The sequence below is a fragment of the Phaethon lepturus genome, unplaced genomic scaffold (genome assembly GCF_000687285.1).
Source record: "Phaethon lepturus isolate BGI_N335 unplaced genomic scaffold, ASM68728v1 scaffold4869, whole genome shotgun sequence".
In the NCBI taxonomy this organism is placed as follows: domain Eukaryota; kingdom Metazoa; phylum Chordata; class Aves; order Phaethontiformes; family Phaethontidae; genus Phaethon; species Phaethon lepturus.
The window spans coordinates 80,516-104,119 of NW_010565444.1; the positions used below are offsets into that span (position 1 = coordinate 80,516).

At 40.7% G+C, this 23,604-nt stretch overlaps 1 protein-coding gene across 1 annotated transcript in view; it reads right to left on the minus strand.

Moving 5' to 3' along the window:
- ST5 (suppression of tumorigenicity 5) overlaps nucleotides 1–6,466 on the minus strand; it is a gene marked incomplete at its 3' end in the record, with an annotated part of 75,795 nt that extends 69,329 nt beyond the window's left edge. The window contains exon 1 of the mRNA XM_010295182.1: nucleotides 6,387–6,466. Coding sequence (XP_010293484.1) covers nucleotides 6,387–6,466 — 80 coding nt within the window. The remainder of the gene's footprint in view (nucleotides 1–6,386) is intronic.
- Between the last annotated feature and the right edge of the window lie 17,138 nt (nucleotides 6,467–23,604).

Here is a 23,604-nt window from a genome sequence, read left to right on the forward strand (position 1 = left end):
TCACACACTGCTGGGAGATAAAAAACAAAGCCTATTTTTAGAGGTTTGTGGGTGCCCAGCTCAGTTCTTCCCAGGCAAGGAGAGAGATGCAACTCAGAGAGCATATTTCAGTTTTAAACAAGCAAGAGTATATTTGACTCAAAGATCCAATGAAAAGTATTTAGAAAGAAGTTTCATGAACATTATCAGACAACAACTTGCAACTTGCAACTTCACGCTCACAGAAATTTACAGATGCATTCCTTGGTGAGCAAAAATTTCTGATGCCTTGGTATATGACCCACTGACATCAGCACCCTCAGTTTAACATGTTATTAAATCATGATTGCTCACCTGGAGAACATTTTACTATTTCCACCTCTGCATCCAGCTCACAAGGTGGGACTCATAGATCAGGCACAGGTTGCACCACAGAAAATGATGGGGTAAAGGGAAATTGTACCACTTACTCACAAATATATTGGAAGAAGTCTCTATTTCCAAATTCTGAAATTACTTACGCTTCATGCAATACTCTCAGATTTAAAAAAATGTAGATTGATGGGCTCTTCTAAAAACACACACTTCCTGTACTCTGGTAGTATATTGCAGCAAGTGAGAAGTCTCAAGCTGAATGTATAAAATACGCCTTGAGATCCTGAGTTAAGAGGTGGCATATTAGCCAGAGGTGAAGACATTAGGGAATGATTTACAGAAGTTATGTAGCTACACTTACTCCAAATATTTTTCTGCTCTGGACTTGTGCTTGTTGCATCTAGCATCTCAAACTACGTTGCAAATTTAAGCTAGAATGATACATTAATATAGAATTTTTTTTTTTCAGAATTTTTTTCTCCTTTTCTCTGGAACAGACTACAAGTTTGAAACCTGTATTTTGTTAAGTAGAGCATGACCTTATAAACATAAATATAGGCCTGTTTTATTACAGTGTAGCATTGAGGTAATTTTTAAGTCAAACAGAGGTCATGGTGCCATTTCTACATTTACCTTGTGGAGCAAACACAAGATTAGGACAAATACTTTATAAATTAATTCATTAATTCAAATAAAGTTTTTGCATAAAACACAAAGACTCCAGATAAATATTAAAACATTTGCTAAGGAAAAGCAAGCCACACTGTGAGGAGAGCGCTACAAACACTGCTATGCCTTTTCTTTGACTTCTGTGCTGTTAAGGTTTCCTCAGAGTTACACTGATCTTCTTAAGGATGGTGCAATCAAACCAAGTAGTCATTTGATGCAAAAGGGTCACGCACTAATTGCAAGAATGCTATGGGCTCCTTTGTCTCCTGATGAAGAGTTAATAAGATTTCAGAGCTGCTTCCTGCCAGAATTGCTAAGGAGTCACTTTCAGCTATACATAAGGTGCTTTCCTAACCTCCTGTTCCTTGGCATTCACCTCAGTGACTCACAAGGAAGGATTACAGTTGTGTCCTTGAAGTTCACCAAAAGCCAGAAAGTCTCATTTCTTAAGTCTAACAATCCTTTTGCAACTCTCTAATATTCACTTCCTGTACTTGACTTTTGTTCCAAAAAACACTAGAACGTCCCCACTGGCTTGGACCAAAGCGCAGCCCTAGTCTAGGCTCTGTCACTGAGGATGGTGGTTAGCAGGTGCCTAGAGAAGACAGTAAGAACAAGATGAGCGTGCAGTGCTACTGAAACAGCTTAACAGTCTGTTGACTAACAGATTTTGCTGCTGTGGCTAAAAGCCTTTGGTAGATTTTTCTTCCATGAATTTGTCTGATTGCAGCATCCTGTAGCAGTAAGTTCCATAGTTTAAAAACACACTGCAGAGAAGTACTTTCTTTTCAACTGATTTTCAGCCTGTTGTCTTCTAGTTTCATTTTATTTGTATTAGTTCCTAAATGGAAAGAGATTTTTTTCCCCATTTACTGTCTCTGTTCCATCTATCATTTCAGAGACTTCTATTACCCCTTTTTCCCCTCAAGTCCTTTCCTTTCGAGACTGAAGAGTCCCAGTCAATCTATTCTTGCCTTGTAGTGAAAATGTTCCATACTTTCAATCACTCTTGTCACCTTTCTACAGTATTTTCCTATTCAGTGCATAGTCAAGTTTCTCTCAACTAAGACACACAAAAATCTTTGTTACAAGTGGTGAATGACCTTCAAATAACTAGAGGAAGAATGCATTAGTGTGGATGTTTATTTAAACCACTTCATTTTCTTCAGATCCAAAGATTTTCCCCTCCTGTGCTCACAGCAGAAACCTGTGAATCCCACAACCAGTGTCTCAGATGACACTCACAGTTATCCTCCCAAACAATGTCCTCAGTCTGCTGTCTCTCCCTCATTTCCTAAGCTGCTATTAGCACAGGTCTGGTGGAAAAACAGCTGTGGTGCCTCACGCCAGTGGATCCACACTCCAGTGAGGACCAAGAAAATCTTAGTTACTGCAAGAACCTTGATGCTTGCAAAGCATGCAGTTGTATAGATGTTTACTTGTAGGCACCTCCTTTCTGCTGAAGATTTATATTATTAAAATTTAAATCCATGATCTACAAGGGTCTGATTCACAGCCAAAATTATTAGAAAGGCATCTATAGACTTTACTGACTTTTGCTTCTGACCCATAAGGAATCACAAAAGGTTGAACCAGATGGTGACACAATATCACTGAAACACACCTTGTGCCTTAGAATCATAGAACCATTTATGTTGGAAAAGACTTTTAAGATTGAGTTCAACCTAACAGTCTTGCAACAATAAACCCCACCAAAACTAGGACTGACAAGAAAAGAACACTAAAAAGATGTCTTAGCCACCAGGAGAATAATACACCTGTGTTATGCCAGTGTCAACACTTCCTGAAACTCTACTTGCACAAATTATAGAGAAAGCACATTTGCAGATTTCCAAATCTCCAGTCAAATCCCATACTAAACAGACACAATGACTGTTCAGTTTAAGTGGATCTTTGAACATGTTTGCAATAAATCCTGCAAGCCTTGAACTTTTATTATGCCAGCACTTATTCCGCTGATTTACAGTCTGACTCAAATGAAGAATCTGCATGGTTGACTCAAATAACATCCTTTTACAGGGTTTCATAAAGACAGGTGAAGAAGATTACATAAGGCAAAATAATGGATGGAGAACTGGTGCATGACACCGTATTCATCTCCTCACTTGTCACACAAGTGCAACTCAAAGATTTTCCTTAGCTTCAGGTCCATACTTGTACTTACAAAATCTTTTCCTGACAAATTCTAATCAAAACAGATGGTGATGATAAGGAAAGACAGTTTATTTGACAGTTATTGTCCAATAACTTAGTATCCCACAGTACTTTCTAAGCTATTCAGAATGGAAAAGATTTTAAAACAAATGAGTATGTCCAAAGTTTGCTAAAGTCTAGACTCAAGTTCCCAGCACCAATCTGTCTGCACTGATGGAAGGATGATAAACAACTTGAGACTGCCAGATATCATTAGGGATCTGTTTTTAATATCCACATATGAATATCTCTCTAGAAATTCCTCTAGCTGCCCTCCCTCCCACTTTATTTTATGTTTGTACGAAGAGATGCCAAATGCACAAACTGACACACTGGGAAGCATACTGGGATACTGAGTCCATTTCTGCTGAGCTTTAACACAGCATAATATGCCTAATAAAAGTATTAGAATGGATGCTGGTTATCTGTATCTTTAGTCGACTGCACAATTTAAAAAATGAAAGAACACCACCACCAGGAAGAATCAACCTAATGAAAGATTTAGACATGGGAAGGGTGTGACAATGCCACAAAGGAGGTCACCAGCAGAAACAGGACTAGGGTCAGGGTTCTACCTAAGACCCTTGATTATTAATTCACTGCTACTTTGTAGGCCAACCTATCCCTCGGTAATGAGGATGAGGCCATTTCATCCAGCTCAGGAAAACTGGTGGAATTACTGTGATTCAATAATATGTGTAGATAAGTGGGAAGGTGTGGCAGAGAGCTGAAAGATAGAAATAAGTTATTAGATATAGAAGGCAATGCAGAGGCAGCCATATGTACATGAAATATGGAAAGACAACCAAAACTGAGAACAAACTCAGAGTGTTTAAACACAAAACAGAGATGTGTCATTAAAAAGTGGTTTTCTTTTAAAGAAAAACAGAAAAGAAATAAGTTGTTAAAAAAAACTCTTCCATTGCTTCCATCCTGAAAATCTCAGAATTGAGTTTATATTTTCCCTTTTCCATTGTTTGTGGTTGGAAAAGTTCAGAATACAATGGCATGTATGCCAAACCAAGCCAGTATTCAACATCACTTTCAAGTTGACCTACAGCTTCCTACTGGGATCAAAGCCAACTCTCCTCAATTCCTCTGTATGAACTTCTCCATCTATGCTGGCTATTCTACCTGGCAGCTGCCAATACAGGAAATTTTTGCCTCTGACATTTCATTTTCAAGTGGATAAAATTAAACTGTAACTCTGATCTACTCACCTGAATCAGAGTCTTTACTAACGTATTTGAAACAGCAAAGTTCTCCCAACATAACCCTCCTACGCACATACTGGACTGCTGTCAGCTAGGAGTAACCCTGGTACAGCTTATCAGGTGTGGTACCCTCATTCAGATATGGCTAGAACACATGCCACCTCGTCTGGCCAAAGTGGCCGGAGCATTTCATTTACTTTGGTACAAGCCACGCTCCTATCCCAAAGTGTCCAACAAAGGAACAGGGCCTCCGCTGCATTTTTTCCCTCTAACACATTCATTTCTGGGCACAGACACACTTTACTGCAACCTGCTTAATGCCTTACAGAGTTACATGTTGAATTTTGTAAGGCAAAGAGCGTCTTCCTTGTTTCTATGTCCAATAGCTAGCATAACGGTATTACTGCAGCACAGAGTCTCTATAAGGTCAGTCAAAGCTATTCACATGTTCCTCCTCTATTTAATTTATAATGGGGTTAAAAGTCGTGTTTTGAGCCAAAACACAAGAAAAATGAAGACATTGGCATGTTATTGTGTAAGGTTGCGTAGAATAGCCCCTCAAAACAGAATAGGACAATATACTCATGCAAGAATCCCCTGGAGAGCTGGATAAAATGCTACAGCAAGGACAGATAGATACATCAATAAACACTTCATGCATTTGAAGAAAGACCCTGCACAGTTTGTGCAGCTTTCTGCTCACCTCACTAAGATGATATCCAAAGTCTAGAGCTTTGCTCCTCTGTTCAAACAGTTAATTCATAAAGGTTCTTTAGTCCGATGGTTGTCTAAACTTTCCCAGTCAAAGCATACTGAGGCTGCTGTAGTGCGACTGTGGATATAAGTGAGGGTTTTGCAACTGTCAATCCCAAAATAAGAGGAGCTGGTGAGCTTGTCCTGTGTGAAGGTCACAGGCCAAATCAGTCAGAACTACTTTGAAAAGGCTGTGGCTGAGAACAAGACTCCTTCTGACACGGATATGTGAACTTGTTGGCTGCAGGTGAGTTGTTTACTTACATACCAAAGCAATATTCCAAAGAGGAGTTGCCCAAAGAAAACTTCTTGTCCTCAAAACACTGCCTTTGATCAGTGTACACTAAAGGACAAAGGAGCAATAACTGACTCTACCCTTCTTAACATTCCACTGTACTAACTATTGAGTGAAAGGTATCTGTTATTTATAGGCATCTGCATCACTGCATGCAGTCACATAACAGCCTTCTGATGGACTGGAACTTTGTTAGGATAGTGTTTCTTAGCCACAAGTAAACATGCACAAATTTGCACGCGCACTTTGCTTTGTGCTCTAGTCTAAACAGACTGATTCCCTCAGGATTGCCAGGCTTGGGGACTAAAGGTGTCCTTGGATACAGTTTTCCCCTGGCTGTCAATGCTTAAGTTTATCTACTTACTCTGTAAATTATTTAATGCTACAGAAAGGAGAACAAATAAGCAAAGCAACATAGATGAGCCCAGTACTTTACATTCAGCTCTTTCACACGCGCTGCCTGACCTGCACAGGAGGCAGTCTCTGCCCACTGTCTGTCAAGGCTGATACAGCAGAGAAAATTTGACAGAAACCAATACAAAATACAACCTGGAGATTGGCAATAGAGAAAAGCTGACATGCAGTAATATGGCCAAAGAAATTTAGTTCAAATCTTCTGAGGCCTACACAGTGCCTTCCACACAGGTCCTTCCTTGCAATCGCTTTCACCATAACCAGCTGGCAAGCAGCAATAGCTCAACAGAAAGACGCCCGAAGCAGACCTTTTTTCATACCTTGGTTCCTCCAATCCCTACCAAAAACTTCTCTCACACCAGCAAAGCTCCCTCTGTGTCAGAATAGAGGTCGCTTACCTTTGAACAGAGATTTTGTTCCAAACACAGACAAACCTTTCCCAGAATCTACAAAGCCTGCAGTTCACCACTTACCTATCCAGAGTGTCCTGAGGCACTTTACTCCCTCCAGCTCTGCTGTTGACACTGGCATTCTTGTTGGCAGTCATGGTCATTTCTGCTTTCTAGAAAAGCTGATATCTGTGAGAAGAAAAGTCAATTAAGCTTCAACAAGCCCAAATCACAATTAATCTTCAAGAACGCTAGAAGTACTATGCTGTGTAAGCTCAGAACTCCAGTCTGCTTCTCATTCTATAAAACGCGATCAGTCTAGTTATGATCCTGAAAAACTAAACCCTACCTCTCTACTGCTGCTCTTTCACATGCACAGCCAAGTTCATCAGAGCCCAGTGCTATATACGGAGATATCTTATAGGAATTAGGTGTATGCTTCAGATTCTGGCATGTCTGATCAACAGAGCTGATACCAAGTTCACAAAATAGCACAGGTTTGGTATGGTTCTTCCATCCATCAGTACACATGGAAAACCCAGTAACTGCACTGTGTGATACTTGCAAATACCATAGCTATGACTGGCATTTTGGCCCCAATAAAAGTTATTCCAAGGAATGAAGAAGCTTTTCGCTATTTTAAAGTGCAGCTCTATTATGGAAATATTTTCTAATAATGAAATATATTCAATAGCAAATATGTTGAATAGAATTTTCAAATATGCTTGTGATATGAAAATATCCGCAAATGGTTTTCTCTATTGTCCCCAAAATTCTTTAAGTAAAACTCTCTTAGAACACTTCTAAGACCTCAGGTAATATAAAGAATCATTACTAATTCCTAGTTATTTCCTAGTAATTTGGTAACAACCCAAAAACTGTAAATTTAATTACAGCCATGGTAAAATCCCTATATATCCAGTTAAGTGCCCAAAAGATGGGCCTTACTTCTGTAACATTGCTGCATACCGGCAAAGAAACAACCTAGTATCATGATTTATTTTGACCTCATCACTCTATCTGAATAGGAACACCGTGCTGCTACTGAAGGGAGAATATGATGATACGGGCCAGGATGTAACCCCAAGGATGTAAAAGTGGTAACCTCCGCTGGCACACGCTCTGGGTGGTTTCTGAGATGCCCCTTAGTTTATACACTGAGATATCTACCATGGTTGCAGCACTGCCACTGGAGGCCTGACCAGAACTACCAATTTTTACAGCCATTAATGGCATAGTTAATGCAAAAATAAGGAGTATTACAAAACTTCTTGTTTACTCAAACCCACAGTAAGTCCAGACTGCTTGAGAAGCCAACTGTAATGTGATGCTAAAAGCAAGCTGGGTACTGACAACACACAAAATCCTTGTACAAACAGACCCATCGCGGTGAGGAGAACATTCTCTAAACCACTTTATTCCAAACTGTTCTGCCACAAATAAGGTCAGAAAATCTCCCACAGATTACAGCTCCAGAGGCAGAGTTAATCATGCTGACCACAGACTCCAGGTCTACTTGTCCTTCTAATTGTATTGTGTGTATCAATTTTCCCAGATTAAGTGGAGATTTTTTTTTCCCAGTTAGTAACATGTTTTTCTACATTGAAGCTCCCCAAATTCTCCAGTGTCTCACTGTTATTGTTAGCATTACATTATCAAGAAAACAGGACTGTAAAGAACTGCCTGTTCCGATTGGAAAACGGCTTGCTTGGGAAAAGAAAGGAAACCCGCTGATGCTGGCCAAGCTTTCTAGGACTGTGCATTCCACAGGGAGCCAGCAGCTTTTTTAATGTTTTCCACTCACCAGTTCAATGCCTTTACTGTGTTAAATCTGAGTCACTTATTAGCAATTAAAGTGAGAAAAATAAGAGATGCAAACGTGGCATAAGGTAAGTAACAACTTGTTAACATGCATGTGTTACATTCATTTTCCAAGATTTGCTTTTCTGTTCAAGACCAAAAGAAGCCGAATGGACCCTCAAAAAGATGGGACACTGATCTGGCATGTTAAAAAAAAAAAGATAGAAAACAACAACATAAAAGCATACTAGAAGTCTGCTTTTCCTATACCCAAAATCCTATAGGAAAAAAGTATTCATACATATGCATCATGGGAGGTTTGCCCTTCTCAAATTTCAGCTTGATAAAAATCATTTCGGTCAATAGAAAAAAGTGATTATTTAAACCCCATAGTTCAAAGCTACCTTAAATGTCAAATAGGCCAAACTGGTTTGTTTTCAAGCGAAAGAGAAATTGAGTTCTAAAAGGAAATTTCACAAGACATGTTAAATTTAGTGACATAAGTGTACTTCTTCCCATGCAGTTGAGACTGGTATATGTGGTGATATCAACTGACTTTTCTATGCAATTTTTCTTTAATGATTATTTTGCACAAATATTTTACTGCAGGTGATGCAGGTATCATCCCAGCATATGAAGAGAAAATCCAAATAACTTGAACACGGCAGAAAAATAGTCAATCAACAATTTACAGAGGTGCCTGGAAGCAAGGGCTTAATACCAAGAAAAAACCCCAACACCAAAACCAAAATGGAGACAGAGAAAAAAAACTAAACTAAATTTTATGGTCATGTAGCAAGTTATTTCAGAGCCTTCGAATGAGTCTGACAGCCCTGTAAGTTTATATGACTCATTGTATGGTAAGAATTACATCCCCTGGGCTTGTGTGAGAGTATTCCCCATCACAGTATTTGCAAATTATTCTTTACAAAGCAATGAAAACCAAAATCTCTCAAGTATTGTGACATACAGTTAAAAACAAATCCAAAAATAGTCATGTCACACAGATTCCGCATTGCCTAGTTAACCATCTAACTACAATTTGTCTAAAAATGCAATATTCTGTTTTATTTGTAAATGTAAATAATTAGACTGAAACCCTTATTCAGCCATAATTTGTGCTTTACTCCAGGTGTGGTCTCACTAATTTCACTAGGACAACTCTCAAATGGGTAATTTAATGAGCCCAGATGGTAAAATCTGGAGCTTCTTTGTTATTACATCCATTTTGTCTAAAACCTCCACAAACCATCTGGAAGGATCAAAGACTAAGGACAACAGACAAGTATTACCGGGCAAGGTTCACCATCCTGGCTGAAAATGTTTCCTGCGGGATTATGAGGAGTTTATTGTGCTCTCCATCCCCGTCTTCCAGCTCAAGGGGCTGAATACCCTGCGGATACCTGGTCTGACTATTAAAGACTGAGGCAAAGAAGGCATTAAGTACCTCAACCGCGTCCTCATCCTTGGAGACAATGTTCCTCGCCATATCCAGTAAGGGATGGAGATTCTCCTTGCCTCTTTTTTTGTTCTTAATACATATTTGTAGAAGCATTTTTATAAGAACATGCTTTTATCAGGTATACCTGTTCTCTAAGCTGTGCCACTATAAGTTTAGCCATGCAATACCATACAAACTAACATAAAGAGCTAAACGACCTGCTCAGCAAGGACTTGGCATGGAGATATTCAGAAAGTATTAATTCAACTATCTTATCCCAAATTTAGTCTTTACAGCAGACAGATAGCCTAACTATGATCACAACAACAGGCTTCTTGCAAGACATGAGAATTAACTGCCTTCAAGGCTAGTCCTAAAGACTAGAGAAACAGGCCTTGTGCTATCAGCAATGTGTACATGCCTGAGCCTTATTATGCTCTAGTATAACCTCTAAGTCAGAAAACAAGGTCAAGCCATTGACACAGCTACATATATCCAAGTCCTTGATTGCAAACAAGTGACAACGTGGATAACAGAGCCAAAGGAAGAGAGTTTGTGAAACTTCTCATCTTTATGACACTGCAAAAGGCACAGATTTTAACTGGTATTAACTCCACAGTCTCATCCAAAGTTTCCCTCCCTATAATGACAGACAGCTTGTTTCCACGCAAGTCAACAAGCATTCTCTCTGCTAGCCTTTCACAGCTAGGTGACAAGTTTACTTCCAGCACAAACTTTCTAGTACAACCAATAGTGGTGGTGGACTTGGTTGTTGTTGCAACCTTGCAATGCCAACCCACCTTCTCAGCAGTTAAGTCCACACTGAACAGTGATAATACTAGGAAACTGATGTTGTGGCACATATTGAAGGCGGAAGAAGTTACCTCCCCTCAGCGTGGGTTGGTAGACTTGAGCGGCTGCAGAACCGGGCAGGTGAAAAGCAGGCACGCTGCCTAGAGCTCTCCACTTATCTCTCACCCTCCTTTCCTATCTTTCTACCACCTAAAATGTCTTTCCCTTATTATATTCTTGCACTTGCCTGTTTCATGCCTTCCTCACTCTGTCCCCCTCACCCTTCTTTACTTTCTTATTACTTCATTTATCTTCCCTCAAGTTTTTTCCCTTGAACTGAAAAAGAGACGGAGAGAAGAGATCTCACTTGGAATGCGTTGCAGTCCACAACTTGTGTCCAAATGTAAGAATTCAGCACTAAACTCTTCTATTACCTTTCAGCACTGCTAGGGCAATCACAGCTTCAACATGGAAGGAAAACAACAGGAAAATCAGAGAGACCAGTGCTACTGTGTATATTCGCTTGTCTTTTATGAAGGAATTTTTACTAATACTAGGGTGACCATGCTTCTCAGACTATGGAGGGCACATTGTATTTGAAAAATTTTTGAGTATAATTATGGGAATTCTCTGGCACTTAGGGTGTTTGCTTTACCTTGCTTCCTTCATCATTAAAAAGGACCAATAAAGTTTTGTTTGTGCTTTGCTCCCCTTACATCACTGGAATTGTATCTCAGCTGAAGAAGCTGCATTTAATCCAGCCTTTGGACTGAATCTTTCTTCCTTTCTGCATAAGGGAAAGATGTATTGATTTGTGCCACATCTAGTACAGTCTCCGATAGCCGCTTTTCATCTAGCTAGCAGCCTACACAAGGCTTCCTTCCAATTTAGATAAATTACAGCTGTTGTTGTACCAGCAGGGAAGTAACTTCACTGTGACTTCTTCTGACTCATTTGTGCTAAATGAGTGCTTAAAAGAGCTCTCACTGAATATAACAAGTTCACCTTTATTGACAAATCAAACTGGAACAAACTGAGGGTTCCTTAAAAGTCACTGCTCCCCAGGGAAGCAAGAAAGAGACATTAACAAAAAATATGGCTGCTACTGAATTAGAAGTTAGTATTTCCCTAAGTTAAAGAAAAGGTTTGTATTTTAAAAAAATACATTGACTAGTTCAAGCTTAACTGTCTTGATTTGAGACCCCAGGGTAGAAAGAGTTTTCGATACTTAACAATACAATTAGCTGGTAATATTATAAGCTCAGAGGAATCTTAACTATACATTTTGGTGGCAGTGTGAACTCACATGGCTTTAGCCAGTCATGAAACACACCCTCACACTGCCCTTAAAACTGATATCAATCTGAAATGCTACAGTCTTATTTTCTCATGCCTATGCTGACCACACATTCTCACCCCATCAGACTCATACAGTTATCCAGTTCAGGGAACTGATTCATCTGAAAACCAACCATTCGGAGATCTTTTGTTTTGGTGAGGCTGATTTTTCAGCCATTCATTTGGGTTCTTCTGGGTGTCAGGAAAACATACCTTAGAAGTGCCTTCAAACTATGTGTTACTTTAAATTTGTATGCTTTCTCTTCAAGGCAGAAATCTTTTTGATTGTGGACAGCACTCTAAATGTTATAAATATGTTCCTACAGTGCATAAAATACAATTTTGACCTTGCAAACATGCAGGCTATATTTGCTTTTAATTTTTTAAGAACAAAAAGACACAAAAAGGATAAAAACATTCATCAAGGCATTTTCTCTCCAACATGTATATTTTGACCTTTCCAACACAAACATTTCCATGATGACCAGACATCGCTACGAATACAGCCTACTTACAATCTGTGCCTAATATATCACAGTTCCTCGGTATTATACTTCCTTTGTCCTTTCCCTTCACCCTCGAGATATTTTCATGAATACTCCAGTGCAAGTCTCAGGAGCTCACCTGCTCCTGTTGCTTATTCCTCAGTGAAGTCACAGTCCTCTAATTGCAACATCAACATCACTTGCACAATAACGAATTGTTTCTTGTGACACAAAAACCAGATTATAATTTTACTGAGGAATGAGAGTAGATTAGCTTTAAGGAACAAAGATTCTTTTTCATTAACATTTTTCTGCATCACAAAGAATATGAATAAATAGACTGTCCTTTGGTATTTTCCACAGGGTGTCACCAATCCCTAAAAACATCATAACACAATTCAAAGCACAGTTCACTGCTTAGTACAGACTGCCTGGGAGCACAGGCTGCAGGGGAGACACAAAGTGAACAAACCAAGCTGAAAGTCTTCAGAAGTCTTAAAAGGAACTTCCCTGTTGAGCTGACTCTGATGACTGAACCTTCCTCACCTCAAGGCTGACTGACAAATTCTGGTGGACAGCTGAGACACATCCTGACTTTGCAACTACTGCAGGTTCTGATTCATTAGAGCATCACGCGAGGCAACGCAGGGGTCACAGCTATAATACAGAGCAAGCTGCGGTCCCCCGTGTGAGCACACCTCCCTTCCTTCCTGCCAGACACACATAGCTCCCACTCAGAGCACCACTAGAGTGCAAACTGTAAAATTAATAGCGGTTATATGCCTCACACAAGCTTTTAATAATACATGACGGGAGGAAGGAGGATCTAGATGCGGCTGCATGGAGACTTGAGAGAGGGATTCAGTCTTCATTTTGCCATATATTTCTTATGAGTCACTGGATAAATGGCTTGAGTTATGCTAGTTGAGATATTTCCTGACTACTTCTGTGTATGGACATCTTTTCTAGAAGGAAGCTGTGCTACCCAGGAATGTCTGAAGTACGCTCAGCCATACCGCGGGTGGCTTAACAAAATCTCTATTATGTTGTACTTTAAAGCTGAATTAACTTTCCAGTGTAGGAAAATTACCTTAATTTTAATTTCCAAATGCATACTCTATAAAGCAGAAAGAAGTCGGAACTTGTCTGTAAGCAGAGGAGAATTTATAGCATCCTAAATACTCCACATGAACTCTCCATGCAGATATTCTTAGTACATGTTTAGGGTAGGTAACACACTTTCCAAATTACCTTGTATAAGGGCATGCTTAGGAGTAAGAATATAACCAGTGAATTATCTCAAAGCAGGCCATATAAATTAATAACTTCGTTTCCCACTGCCTGCACAAACAGACCCTTGTGCTTCTTATCCCACACCCGGAGAGACAGCAGTGAAGTTGACACTCGGAAAGCTTGAAAACCCTTGAAATGGCCTTTCATTTTGCAACTGATGATTTGTGACAATGTGGGAAACAGTGCCACTGAGAAAAGTATGGAGATCAAAGAGTTTAAATGGCCAGCTTGGCCACTGCAGCTGGTAGCACCATTTTCCTCCATTTTCAGAGGGCCACAAGACTTCTTTTAGCATGTTTGCCTCAGACTCCTTCTGCAGAGCCCTTCTTGAAGACAGAGAGGAGGAAAGACACCTACTAAAGGCCAAGGAGACACTTTGCTTCCAACCTCCACACAGACAAATGGTCAGTGATGGCAGGGAGGGAGAAGAGACAAACAGATTTGTACCTCATCCTGACTTTCCTCCCCTAACAGAGTAAGCAACAAAAACAAAAAAAAAAAAGGTCAGAAAAAGAAAGGAAAAAGGGAAGATAGATATGCAGGTGTGGAGGGGAAAAAAAAAGAAAAAAAAAAAAGAAGTCTTAGGGGAAAGTAAACAAAGCAGCAAAATAAGAACTAAAACAAGGATTGATGAAAATGTCACTCCCAAATCCAGTGAGGCAGGTTAGGTTATTTGCCACACTGAGTATTCAGGTTGAGGCATGCTTTTGCTAGGAGATGAGATGACCTTCAGTATGCTGGCCCTGGCTGTAAATAAAGAGAGAAACAAAGTGGTTGCATTATTCAAGTCAGAGCAATAAAGCAAAAGGCCTGGATCAGCATCCAGTGTGTGTAACTGTCTTTCCCCGATGTTAAGTAGAAGGGAACAGGCAAGATGCCTAACAGGAGTAGAATAAAATCTGAGACCATTTAAGGATCAAGTTTGTACAGAGATCCAGTGTTTTGCTCCCAGGGGAGGCTGTAAGGAGCCTTCAGCAAAGGACAGTCTGAGGATAACCAACTCTCCTGACCAATGCACCTATCACCAGGAAAACTAACTTCAGAGGAAGGTGGCAAGGAGCATTTGGAGAAGCATGTGGAATGGATGCTTCATGAGTGTCAGGTGGATTGAAAAATAGAGGCCTTCAGGAGAAGTAATGGATCACAACTACTGACGCTGTCCTACACAAAATCCTTTGACTTTTCTCTAATATCATGCAGTAAAAGAAAACTAAATTCATCAGCATAAGCAGAAAGCAATCTGACATTGTCACAAACTGTTGTTTTAAGTTTCAAGCAGCAGTGGAAGATCTTTGATACCAGTGCCTCAGTAAGGTCAAGAACTGATATGTGGCATTACTCTGAATCTCCTTTTGTTTAGATCACTATGTCCTAGTAATCATGTTACTGTTCTGAGTCAGTATCTCCAAGAAGCAGATCCTGTCCATGATACCTAAGCTGCCAATGCTAACACTTCTAGTGAAGCAACTATTAATTTGGATGGACTGTCTCAATATGATGATATAAAAGCATTCTGGGAGGATGAGGAGCTGGCTGGAAACCTCATGGATGTAAGTAGAAAATATTAGCCAAAACTGTCTTGGCTTGTACAAAGAGATGAGAACAACCTTGGGTCTGTCTCTTGCTCTTGGCAGTTACACAGGGAATCTGTAGAAAGGCACAGAGAAGGTCTTAATTCCTCTATATCCAAAGTACATCCAGAAGTGACCTTGGACACAGGCAGCAGCAAATGGGATGGCATGCAAGTCTGTTGTTTATATTAGGGATTTGTGCAAGAACCATTCAGGAGAGGTATCTGTTTACATTTAAAAATTATGTTCTTGCACTTAAAGCAATGTCTGCAGGGTGCAGGAGCTCTGAGCTGTGTTTGAGTTCTGACAGGGTTTTCTTTTGTACGAAACCTGCTTAGAGGTGAGATCCTCAAATGCAGTGCCAGAGAGTAAACCCCATCGGTTTGATGTCTCCAAATATCGTTGCACTACCAATGAACCAAGAGTAACTTTATGACTTAGCTCACACACAAGCAGTGAGGACGTGTTCTTTAGTAAGGTCAAGTTCTCCAGAAACATGGTGGGGCCCAGACATGCGGCTATCACCAACGGGTAAACACATCAGTAACAGGGACAAGCCATTTCTCACCAGCTTCTGCCATCACCGAAACCACCCTCTCCTGTCTGCCCTGGCTGCCTTCCTGAAAACTGGCATCTCCTGGGGCAATGAGCACCTGTTCTGGGCACAGTGGTTTATCTGATTCAGATTCCCTTCATGTTTATGAACCTCGTGGCTACTGCCTCCTCTTCCTTCAAACTCAACATATGCTAAGCCAAAAAAAATAAAACCAAGCCCCCTACGCTCCCAGGACGGCAAACCACAGAGGGGTGTGAGCAGGCTGCCTGAGAGGGTGCAGTCCATGCCCTGCCTGCCTAAGCTCTATCTCCCACCTCAGAAAGCTGAACAGACAGAAAAGAAACACAAGAGAGAAGCAAGGTGCCAGCAAAATGAGTGAACCTCAACCTTCCTCCTATCCATGCTGCTGAAACAGGAAGCACACTAAAGAAAAGGGAAGGAGGGGTGAGGACCACACAAATGTCAGAAGAGTTGAAGACTAGTAGAACAAGGGTGAGATGAAGGATAGCTAACATACTGTGTCAGGACAAAAAAACAGGTGGGAAACAAGGAAGTGAAAAGATTTTTAGAAGGAAAAAAGGCAGTAAGAAACACCAGGAGGGAAGAGAAATACCAGGAGGGAAGAGAAATACACTCTCCTTCTTCCCCTCCAGCCAGGGAAGGCACCCTGCATCCCTCAGAGTAAGCAGCCCATCTTTTCTCATACTCAGGGATGTTTTCATTCTGTGGCTAAAATTTTCCTCCTAGAATAAACTTTGAATTTTCCGAAAGATACTTCAAGAAAAATGGATCTGTGATGCTGTGATAACCTGACGTGAGACTTCACTGAAAGAGACAAAAACTTCTGCTGTCCTGCAAAGCGAGTGCAACTCCATGAGTGTGGGAAGTGTCCAAACTCAATATACAAGCCCCAACTCAAATCCAAACGCAAGTTTTTGAGTCCCTAGTTCATGGGTAGAAGTCTTATCCCCCAGGCACATACAGCCCTGCAGTGGCTGCCTGAGACTAGCAGTTCCCAGACTCCTGCAGTTTCTTTAGAGAATTGACTCAGGCATGGGGCGGGGGGGAGAAAGGACAGAGAGAATATTGGCAGCTATACCAGAATCACAATAACATAAACTAAGCACAGCAAACTACTTTGTATTGCCTTTGTTAACAAAAATTGTAGTAGCTATAGCAACAAAAAAAAAAGGGGGGGGGGGGGCGGCAAAAAAGCCCGAGACTTTTTAAAATCCCCAAAGAACATAGCTTTCTAATACAGAAAAATGAAGATTTATTGCACCAGCAGCTCCCACAAGGCAGGGCTGTAGTAGTGCACAATGGTTTCAATTAAAAGCACGAATCATTAACTAGTGCAGCTGGGCTTAGTAGTTGGCAGACAATATCATCTCTTCCAGTGAGCAACGACTTCTTCAGGGACTGAACTAGTTTCTCTTGCTGTGTGATGTGCCCTTCGGCCCCATTTCTGGTGGCTTTACCTCCTATCCACTGTCAAACCCTGTGACAGAGTGACTAATGCCACTGCTGAACACAGAAAATCAGCGAAAAAATTCCGGTGCTCAAGTCCTGTTCATATACGCCTTGCCAGCTGTCACACGCTGATATTCCTGCGGGTGCTGCCCACAGCATGGCACAGCAATGCACACTCAGCAAGCATCTCGGTGAAAAGCATTTTGGTCCCTTGCTGCCTGTGTGTATTTTCCTTCTCAAATACACACACTCGCAAGCTCAAAGAGGGAAGGAATGTCTGGCACTTCTGCGGTGACTATCTGGCAGAAGCACTGCTCTATTTTCTGGCAAGTCGACCAGGGTCTTAGAACAATTATTTCAGTTCCTGATTCAAGCACTGGAGACAGAAGATCAAGTTACATCTCTCTCCAGCCATCAACACTAATTCAGTTTTCACTAAGTCAGCCTTGCTGGAATTTCACTCTTCCACACTAAAACAAAAAAGGAAAGTGTGAATCAACACTGAAAAGCCATTAGAAGAAACATAAGGAATTTCAAGAGCTGCCCTTCACAAATGTAAGAAACACCAATAAGATCCAATAGAGAAGGAGCTTTTTCTTCCTAGAAGGGACATTTTTATAAGCTAAAATGATGAAGAACTGAATCTCTTGAAAAAGGAAATGATACCAGGGTCCTCAGTTACATCCACTGGCTTCATAACTACTATGTAAATAAGCTTTCTTCTCTTACTACTACAAGCTGGTTCATGAATTTGTAGAGCATCTTCCCAGCTATCACTCAGTCACAGGTGTACGCAGCCATCAGAAGAGGAGCCGCTTTTCTCAAGAAAAGAGTGCAGCTCCCTCAGCACTGACCTTTGTCATCTGCACGAAAGGAAAGTTTCGACATGCTACCACAAGCGTAAGCGCTATAAATCTCCTTTCATCAGGCCTCCAACCACTAGACAGCAAAACAACTGGAAACACTTAAACCTGTTTTAACATTCCTTGTAGGAGAAGGTAGTGAAACACCCACCCACCGGAGCTGATTGCAGCCACCTGACGGCTATGGGCTGTGGGTCCTGCCAACAGAGGGTTTCTGTTGAGGCTTCCTGGAGCAAGAGCCATTCCCAGCAGAGTGAGGAAGCTGGGCAGCGGCCACAGACACGCTACTTCTGTTCCCATGTACACTGCAGTCAGAGTGGCAGAAGGGAGCAAGGGGGTTTTAGGCAGAGGCAAAACAAAAACAAAGCCACAAACAAACCATGAATTATATCAAATATCTTTTAAACCTTTCCAGGCTGTGAGATGGTATTTGATAATTTGAAAGAGCTTCTCCTCTTTTATGAAAGTGTTTTACCTACTGCTGTGTACATGACATGTTAGAGACCCCTCAAGAGACCAGCTGCTGTTCCAAAGAACTTACACTTCTATGATAGGAATTTCATAAATGAAGGCACTAACTATCTTCCCAGATGCAGGCTTGAATAGACCCTCTGTACTGGTAAGTTCTGCTGAGGGAACAATCTTTCTTCACAGTCTGCAGAGCAGGAGTAAACCTGATGCAGAACCACTTTAGACTTAACCGTTTCATTCTTTCGCTGGGGAGGACCACGACCCACAGCAGCAGTCAGACGAGCACCACCGCCCCTGAGCCCTGCAACCAAGACCCCATCACATGGCCTCGTGCAGACGGCTCCCACGCTGCATCTTGCATGGGTGATTCAGACCTCTCAAATCCCACTTCTTTGCTCACGTTGTACATCTTAACAGCTGTACTGCTGGGGAGGGTACAAGAGCATACAGCCTCAAAAGCGTGTCAAGAAGAAAGCGTGATCCCACTCCCTTCTGTTCAGCTGGATGTGTCTGGGAAGAACAGGTAGCCAGTGCGTCCTCTTTCTTGTTTTCAGATTGGCTGCAGTGCTGTAATGTGCTATCACTTATGTTTAACAATATTAAAACACATACCATGAACTCAAAATATTCACATGAAATTATTAATTTTATCCAGACAGTATTTAAAGTGTCACTCCAGCACCAGCATCTCTACCCAAAGTTTTAGCACTGGTGTTACTACTGTAACTCAATTCAAAACTGTGAGTAAAATATAATTTAATAGCAATTTGATTTTGCAATGATCTCATTGAAAAGGCATATCCAGCATTGCCTTTGCAACACAGAAACAGCCACAGGATAAGCCTGAGGGACATAGATTAACACTCAGATCAGATACAATTTCAGCCCCTTCTCCCTTGCAGGGAATGTTTTGGCCTCTCGCCAAGCAGAGAGCATTCCACACGCAGTAGGGTAAATTTGGTATAGCACCCATATGGAAATATCTTCTTCAAGACAAGGCCAGGGTGTAAAAATTATTATCTAAACACATGTGCTCTCTCACTCCAAAAGTGAATGAGCCTACAGCGAAGTCTGAGTCAAACTTTCCCCGTCTCATGGGAGTCCATATTTGAGCAAACTTTCAGAATGGTAGTGGTGCACACCCTGGCACAGAAGCTGGCATTCATCTTCCTTTTCTTCTTTCATAGGGATTTAAGCTGAACACAGAGGTTTAATTTGGATCTGCTCCCTTACACAAGAATATTTTTATCATCTCTAAAAGCGTGGTTACTACAGAAAAGTAACTCTGCATCAACCTGACCTTCAGAATTACACCTGTCCACTTCCAACACAACTCATCAACAAACAAAAACATCAAAACAAATTTTGTTACGCTCAATCATAACATATAGTTCACCTAACAAAAGAGCAAACCTGAATTCTACTCTGTTTTCATAGAATTTATGCTTATGCAGTTGTCAGCTCTCAGACACTCTGTGTCTATGACACATAGACACTATGAACTAGTGTTCACAGATGATATCAGAAATGAAATCGTATCCCACAGTTCTCTCCTGTCTCCTACTCTGTCACTGTTCCTCCTTCAGTTCACTTGTATGCACATTGATCTTTCCAATACCAGTAGGCAGATAATTGAAAATGTGCATCTACAAACAAATTATTACAGATACATCTGTTTGTGCAGTTATGCACAGTTACATATGCACAGTGCACATACAATTTGTTAATAAACTTCACAAACAGAACTTGTCTCCCAGTAAGTAAATTAGTTAGAATAAAATATACACACAGAGTATAAATAACGTTTTCCTACTAAAAATTTCCTACTAAACTACCATCATAAAACAAGTAAGACCTGTGAGGTTTATAAAATCTATTATGCGAAAAGTCTCCGGTTTCAACTTCATGTGAATATATTTTTTCCTGGGTTTGATTAACGAACAAATCTAAACATTCAAGACAGAAATGAATCAGTTTTGTCTGGCATGAATTCTGCATTACCAAATCCCACATGGTTTCCAGTTGATACCACAAACTTGGCCATGGTTCATTCAAAACTCAGTCTTAGTCCTCCAAAAGGTAGGTAAATAAATACCTGTGAAACTTTTTATGATGCCAGGATCCTGATTTGTATTAGAGAGGCAGACAGAATCATACCTGGGCCTAGCACACAGTGGCCAAAAGCTGACTAACAGCAGATTTCATCCTGCTAGAACAAAATAAATGCCTTCGTAACTCCAAAGGGTAATGATTTATGAGATTATGAATACTCTTCAAACATCTTTTGTGACTATCTACTCATCTGATGACAAGTAGATCTGATGGGGTATTTTAACTTAAAATTTGCCTTGAAATTTGTAGGTGTTATAAATCATAGAATAGTTTGGGTCGGAAGGGACTTTTCAAGGTCATCTAGTCCAACTCCCCTTGCAACGAGCAGGGACATCTTCAACTACAGCAGGTTGCTCAGAGCCCCTTCCAACCCGACCTTGAATGTTTCCAGGGATGGGGCATCTACCACCTCTCTGGGCAGCCTGTGCCACTGTTTCAAAATGCACCAGGATTCACAGGTTCCTACAGAGCACAAATTCCTGCAGTTTCCTTATGGAATAACTGCATTTCTTTTCTGGTGTGTGCCATTTTCACCAGACAAACTTTTTCCTGTTTAACCTGAAGGAAGAATGCACAGTGGGACATCCATATACAAGGGGTTTTCTTTATCCTATGTTTTAGATGCAGGAGTCATACTAAGGATTCTTTTTCTGATCCTAGGAAGTCTAAGGGTGTGAAAAACATGAAATTCAGTTTAGCAGAATCTTCACAGCAGCTATACTCCAGGTGGGGCTTTAAAGACAGACATGTTTGAAGATGGTATGAAGTTTGAGGGTTTGGTTTTGGGTTTGTTTTTTTTTTAACTGCAGCTTAATTTCACGGCACAGTTTCAAGGTATTATCTCTGCTGTTCCAGACGTGTATTTTCTTAACCATTTGACCAGTCTTCTTTTTAAAAAGACAATACAGCTGGAGTTTCTGTGAGTGACAAATTCTCCTCATACTGTAGCTGTACCACCACTATGTCAAGCAACTATCCACTCCATTCTCACAGAAGCAGGCTTTGGTCCTTCCAGTTTTAATGAGAAAACTGGAGCCACAACACAAAAAATGACAACCCTTTGGTAACGCAGCCACACCCCACGCATATTCTGCTCTGTGCCCAATATCCTCACCCAGCCACAGATACACAACAGAGAAACACCAGCTGTTGAAGCTTTGCAGATGGCAACTCCAGTATTGTGCCATTTTGGACTTTCTCCTCAAAGGATCATTCCACTCCCTTCTTTTATGGGGTCAGGATTTCTTTTCTTGGGGGGAATGGATATTTGGGCACGGAAAATAGCTGTGGGCATGAACAATGGGGAAATAGCATTTATAAACTGAAATAAAGTCTTTCAATTTGTGGAAACAGCTGGAGGGAGGAATGAATCTTATGAATAACATAGCTGAAACTGAACAGACTGTTGACAGCAAGTTCTTTCAGTTGCTAACTATGGCTACGCTTTTACAAGGCAGTACAACGCTGAAATCTGTAACTAAAGAAGATTTAAGACACAATGATGAGATTAATCAGTCCATCCTTTCCCTCTACACGTAATTTTTAGGGACGAGAGAGTTGTTTCTTCTGCATTTTATATACTTCACAGTGCTATACAAGTGCTAGAATGAGCATTTGTTTTCAGTGCTATGGGAGAGGTATAGTATACCTGTGCCAACATAGAGATGCTCCCTGAAAGGAAACACACACTACTTGGACGTCTTCAACATGCTGGCACATATGGTACAATCTCTATGTGGGTGCACATAAGACTATTCAAAGGCAGTTTTGCAGAGCACCAAATGAACCTTCTGTGCAGGAACTACAGCATGGGCAACTGAACATCCCACAGAGGTAAGTAAAGCAGCTTGGCATCAAGGGAACACATATGGGCATGTATCTACCTATAGGTGAAGTAGAGCCAGGCTTCTACTTGTTCCAACCTCTCACTGCTCCTGCTTTTATCTCCTCCCCACTCATTTGATTTGGTGCATAACATCTGTTCTTCGCCTGCTAAAAGAAAACAGACTTCCACCAGACACCACTGCTCCAGGCAAGTACCAAACACTACCTTCATACAATTCTCAGAAACATTTAAGAGAAGTCTTATTCCCTGCCCAGCAATGGTTTGTGTGCTCAGGAGCCAAAGTATCATTGAAAGTCAATAGCATGCAACTGTGCAAATGGTTTAGGAACTTTTGAAAAGATCAATCACCCTCAACACAGCCGATATAAACTGGATGTTATCTGCTGTAAGCGGGCAATTCATTCAGTGCAAAAGTATTAAGCTAGGCAGTCAGCCTGGGGCATATGTGTGCAGGCACCTTCAAGGGAGCATCTACCGAGCTTCACGTTTCTCAAAAGATATTTTTCACTCCTGCCTCACAGAATGAGGATTTCAGGCATCAAGAAGGAATCACGCTTCTTACAAGAAACAAGAGGGAGACTTCAAGTGTATGTCATTCAATACAGCATCTTTTCAGAGTAACTCCACAAGTGGATGCCCCATGAAAATAGACAGAAAACAGCCAAAATTCCACATGAGGAAACATCTTAGTAACCTCTTTAAATGTATTACAGAAATCTTTCAAAACACTGTCAACATGGTACTTTACCTATGCTAAGGACAAGCACATCTATTTCAATAAAAACTTTTCTTTTTATGATAGACAAAATAAAAGCTATTTGCCAGCTAAATCTTTTCTTTCAGAGCTTCAACCTGCTTCAACCAAGCCCCACTATTCATCGTGCTGTTAGACAAGATTGCTTTGATGTCAATAGATCATACAGAAGGTTTAACACAGTAATCTGTCTGAAAAATTCAGTGGTAAGGTCAAGGGTAAACCAAGGTAAAAAGCGTTTACTCAGTTCTAATTTAGTCAAGAGCTTTATTTGTTTCACATAAACCCAAGAAGCTGATAAACTTTTGATTGTTATTTTATCTATCACTATATACTGCAAAAAGTCCATCTTGTTACTACTGCCTGATTTGTCCAGTCACCTGGAAACTCAACCATCTAAGGAGAAACAAAGACTAAATCAGAAATACTCGTCTATAAATGGGCTGTACAGGGGGCACCTTGCTTCCTAATCAATTATTGAGTTTAAGATTAGAGGTTCGTGTTTCAGAA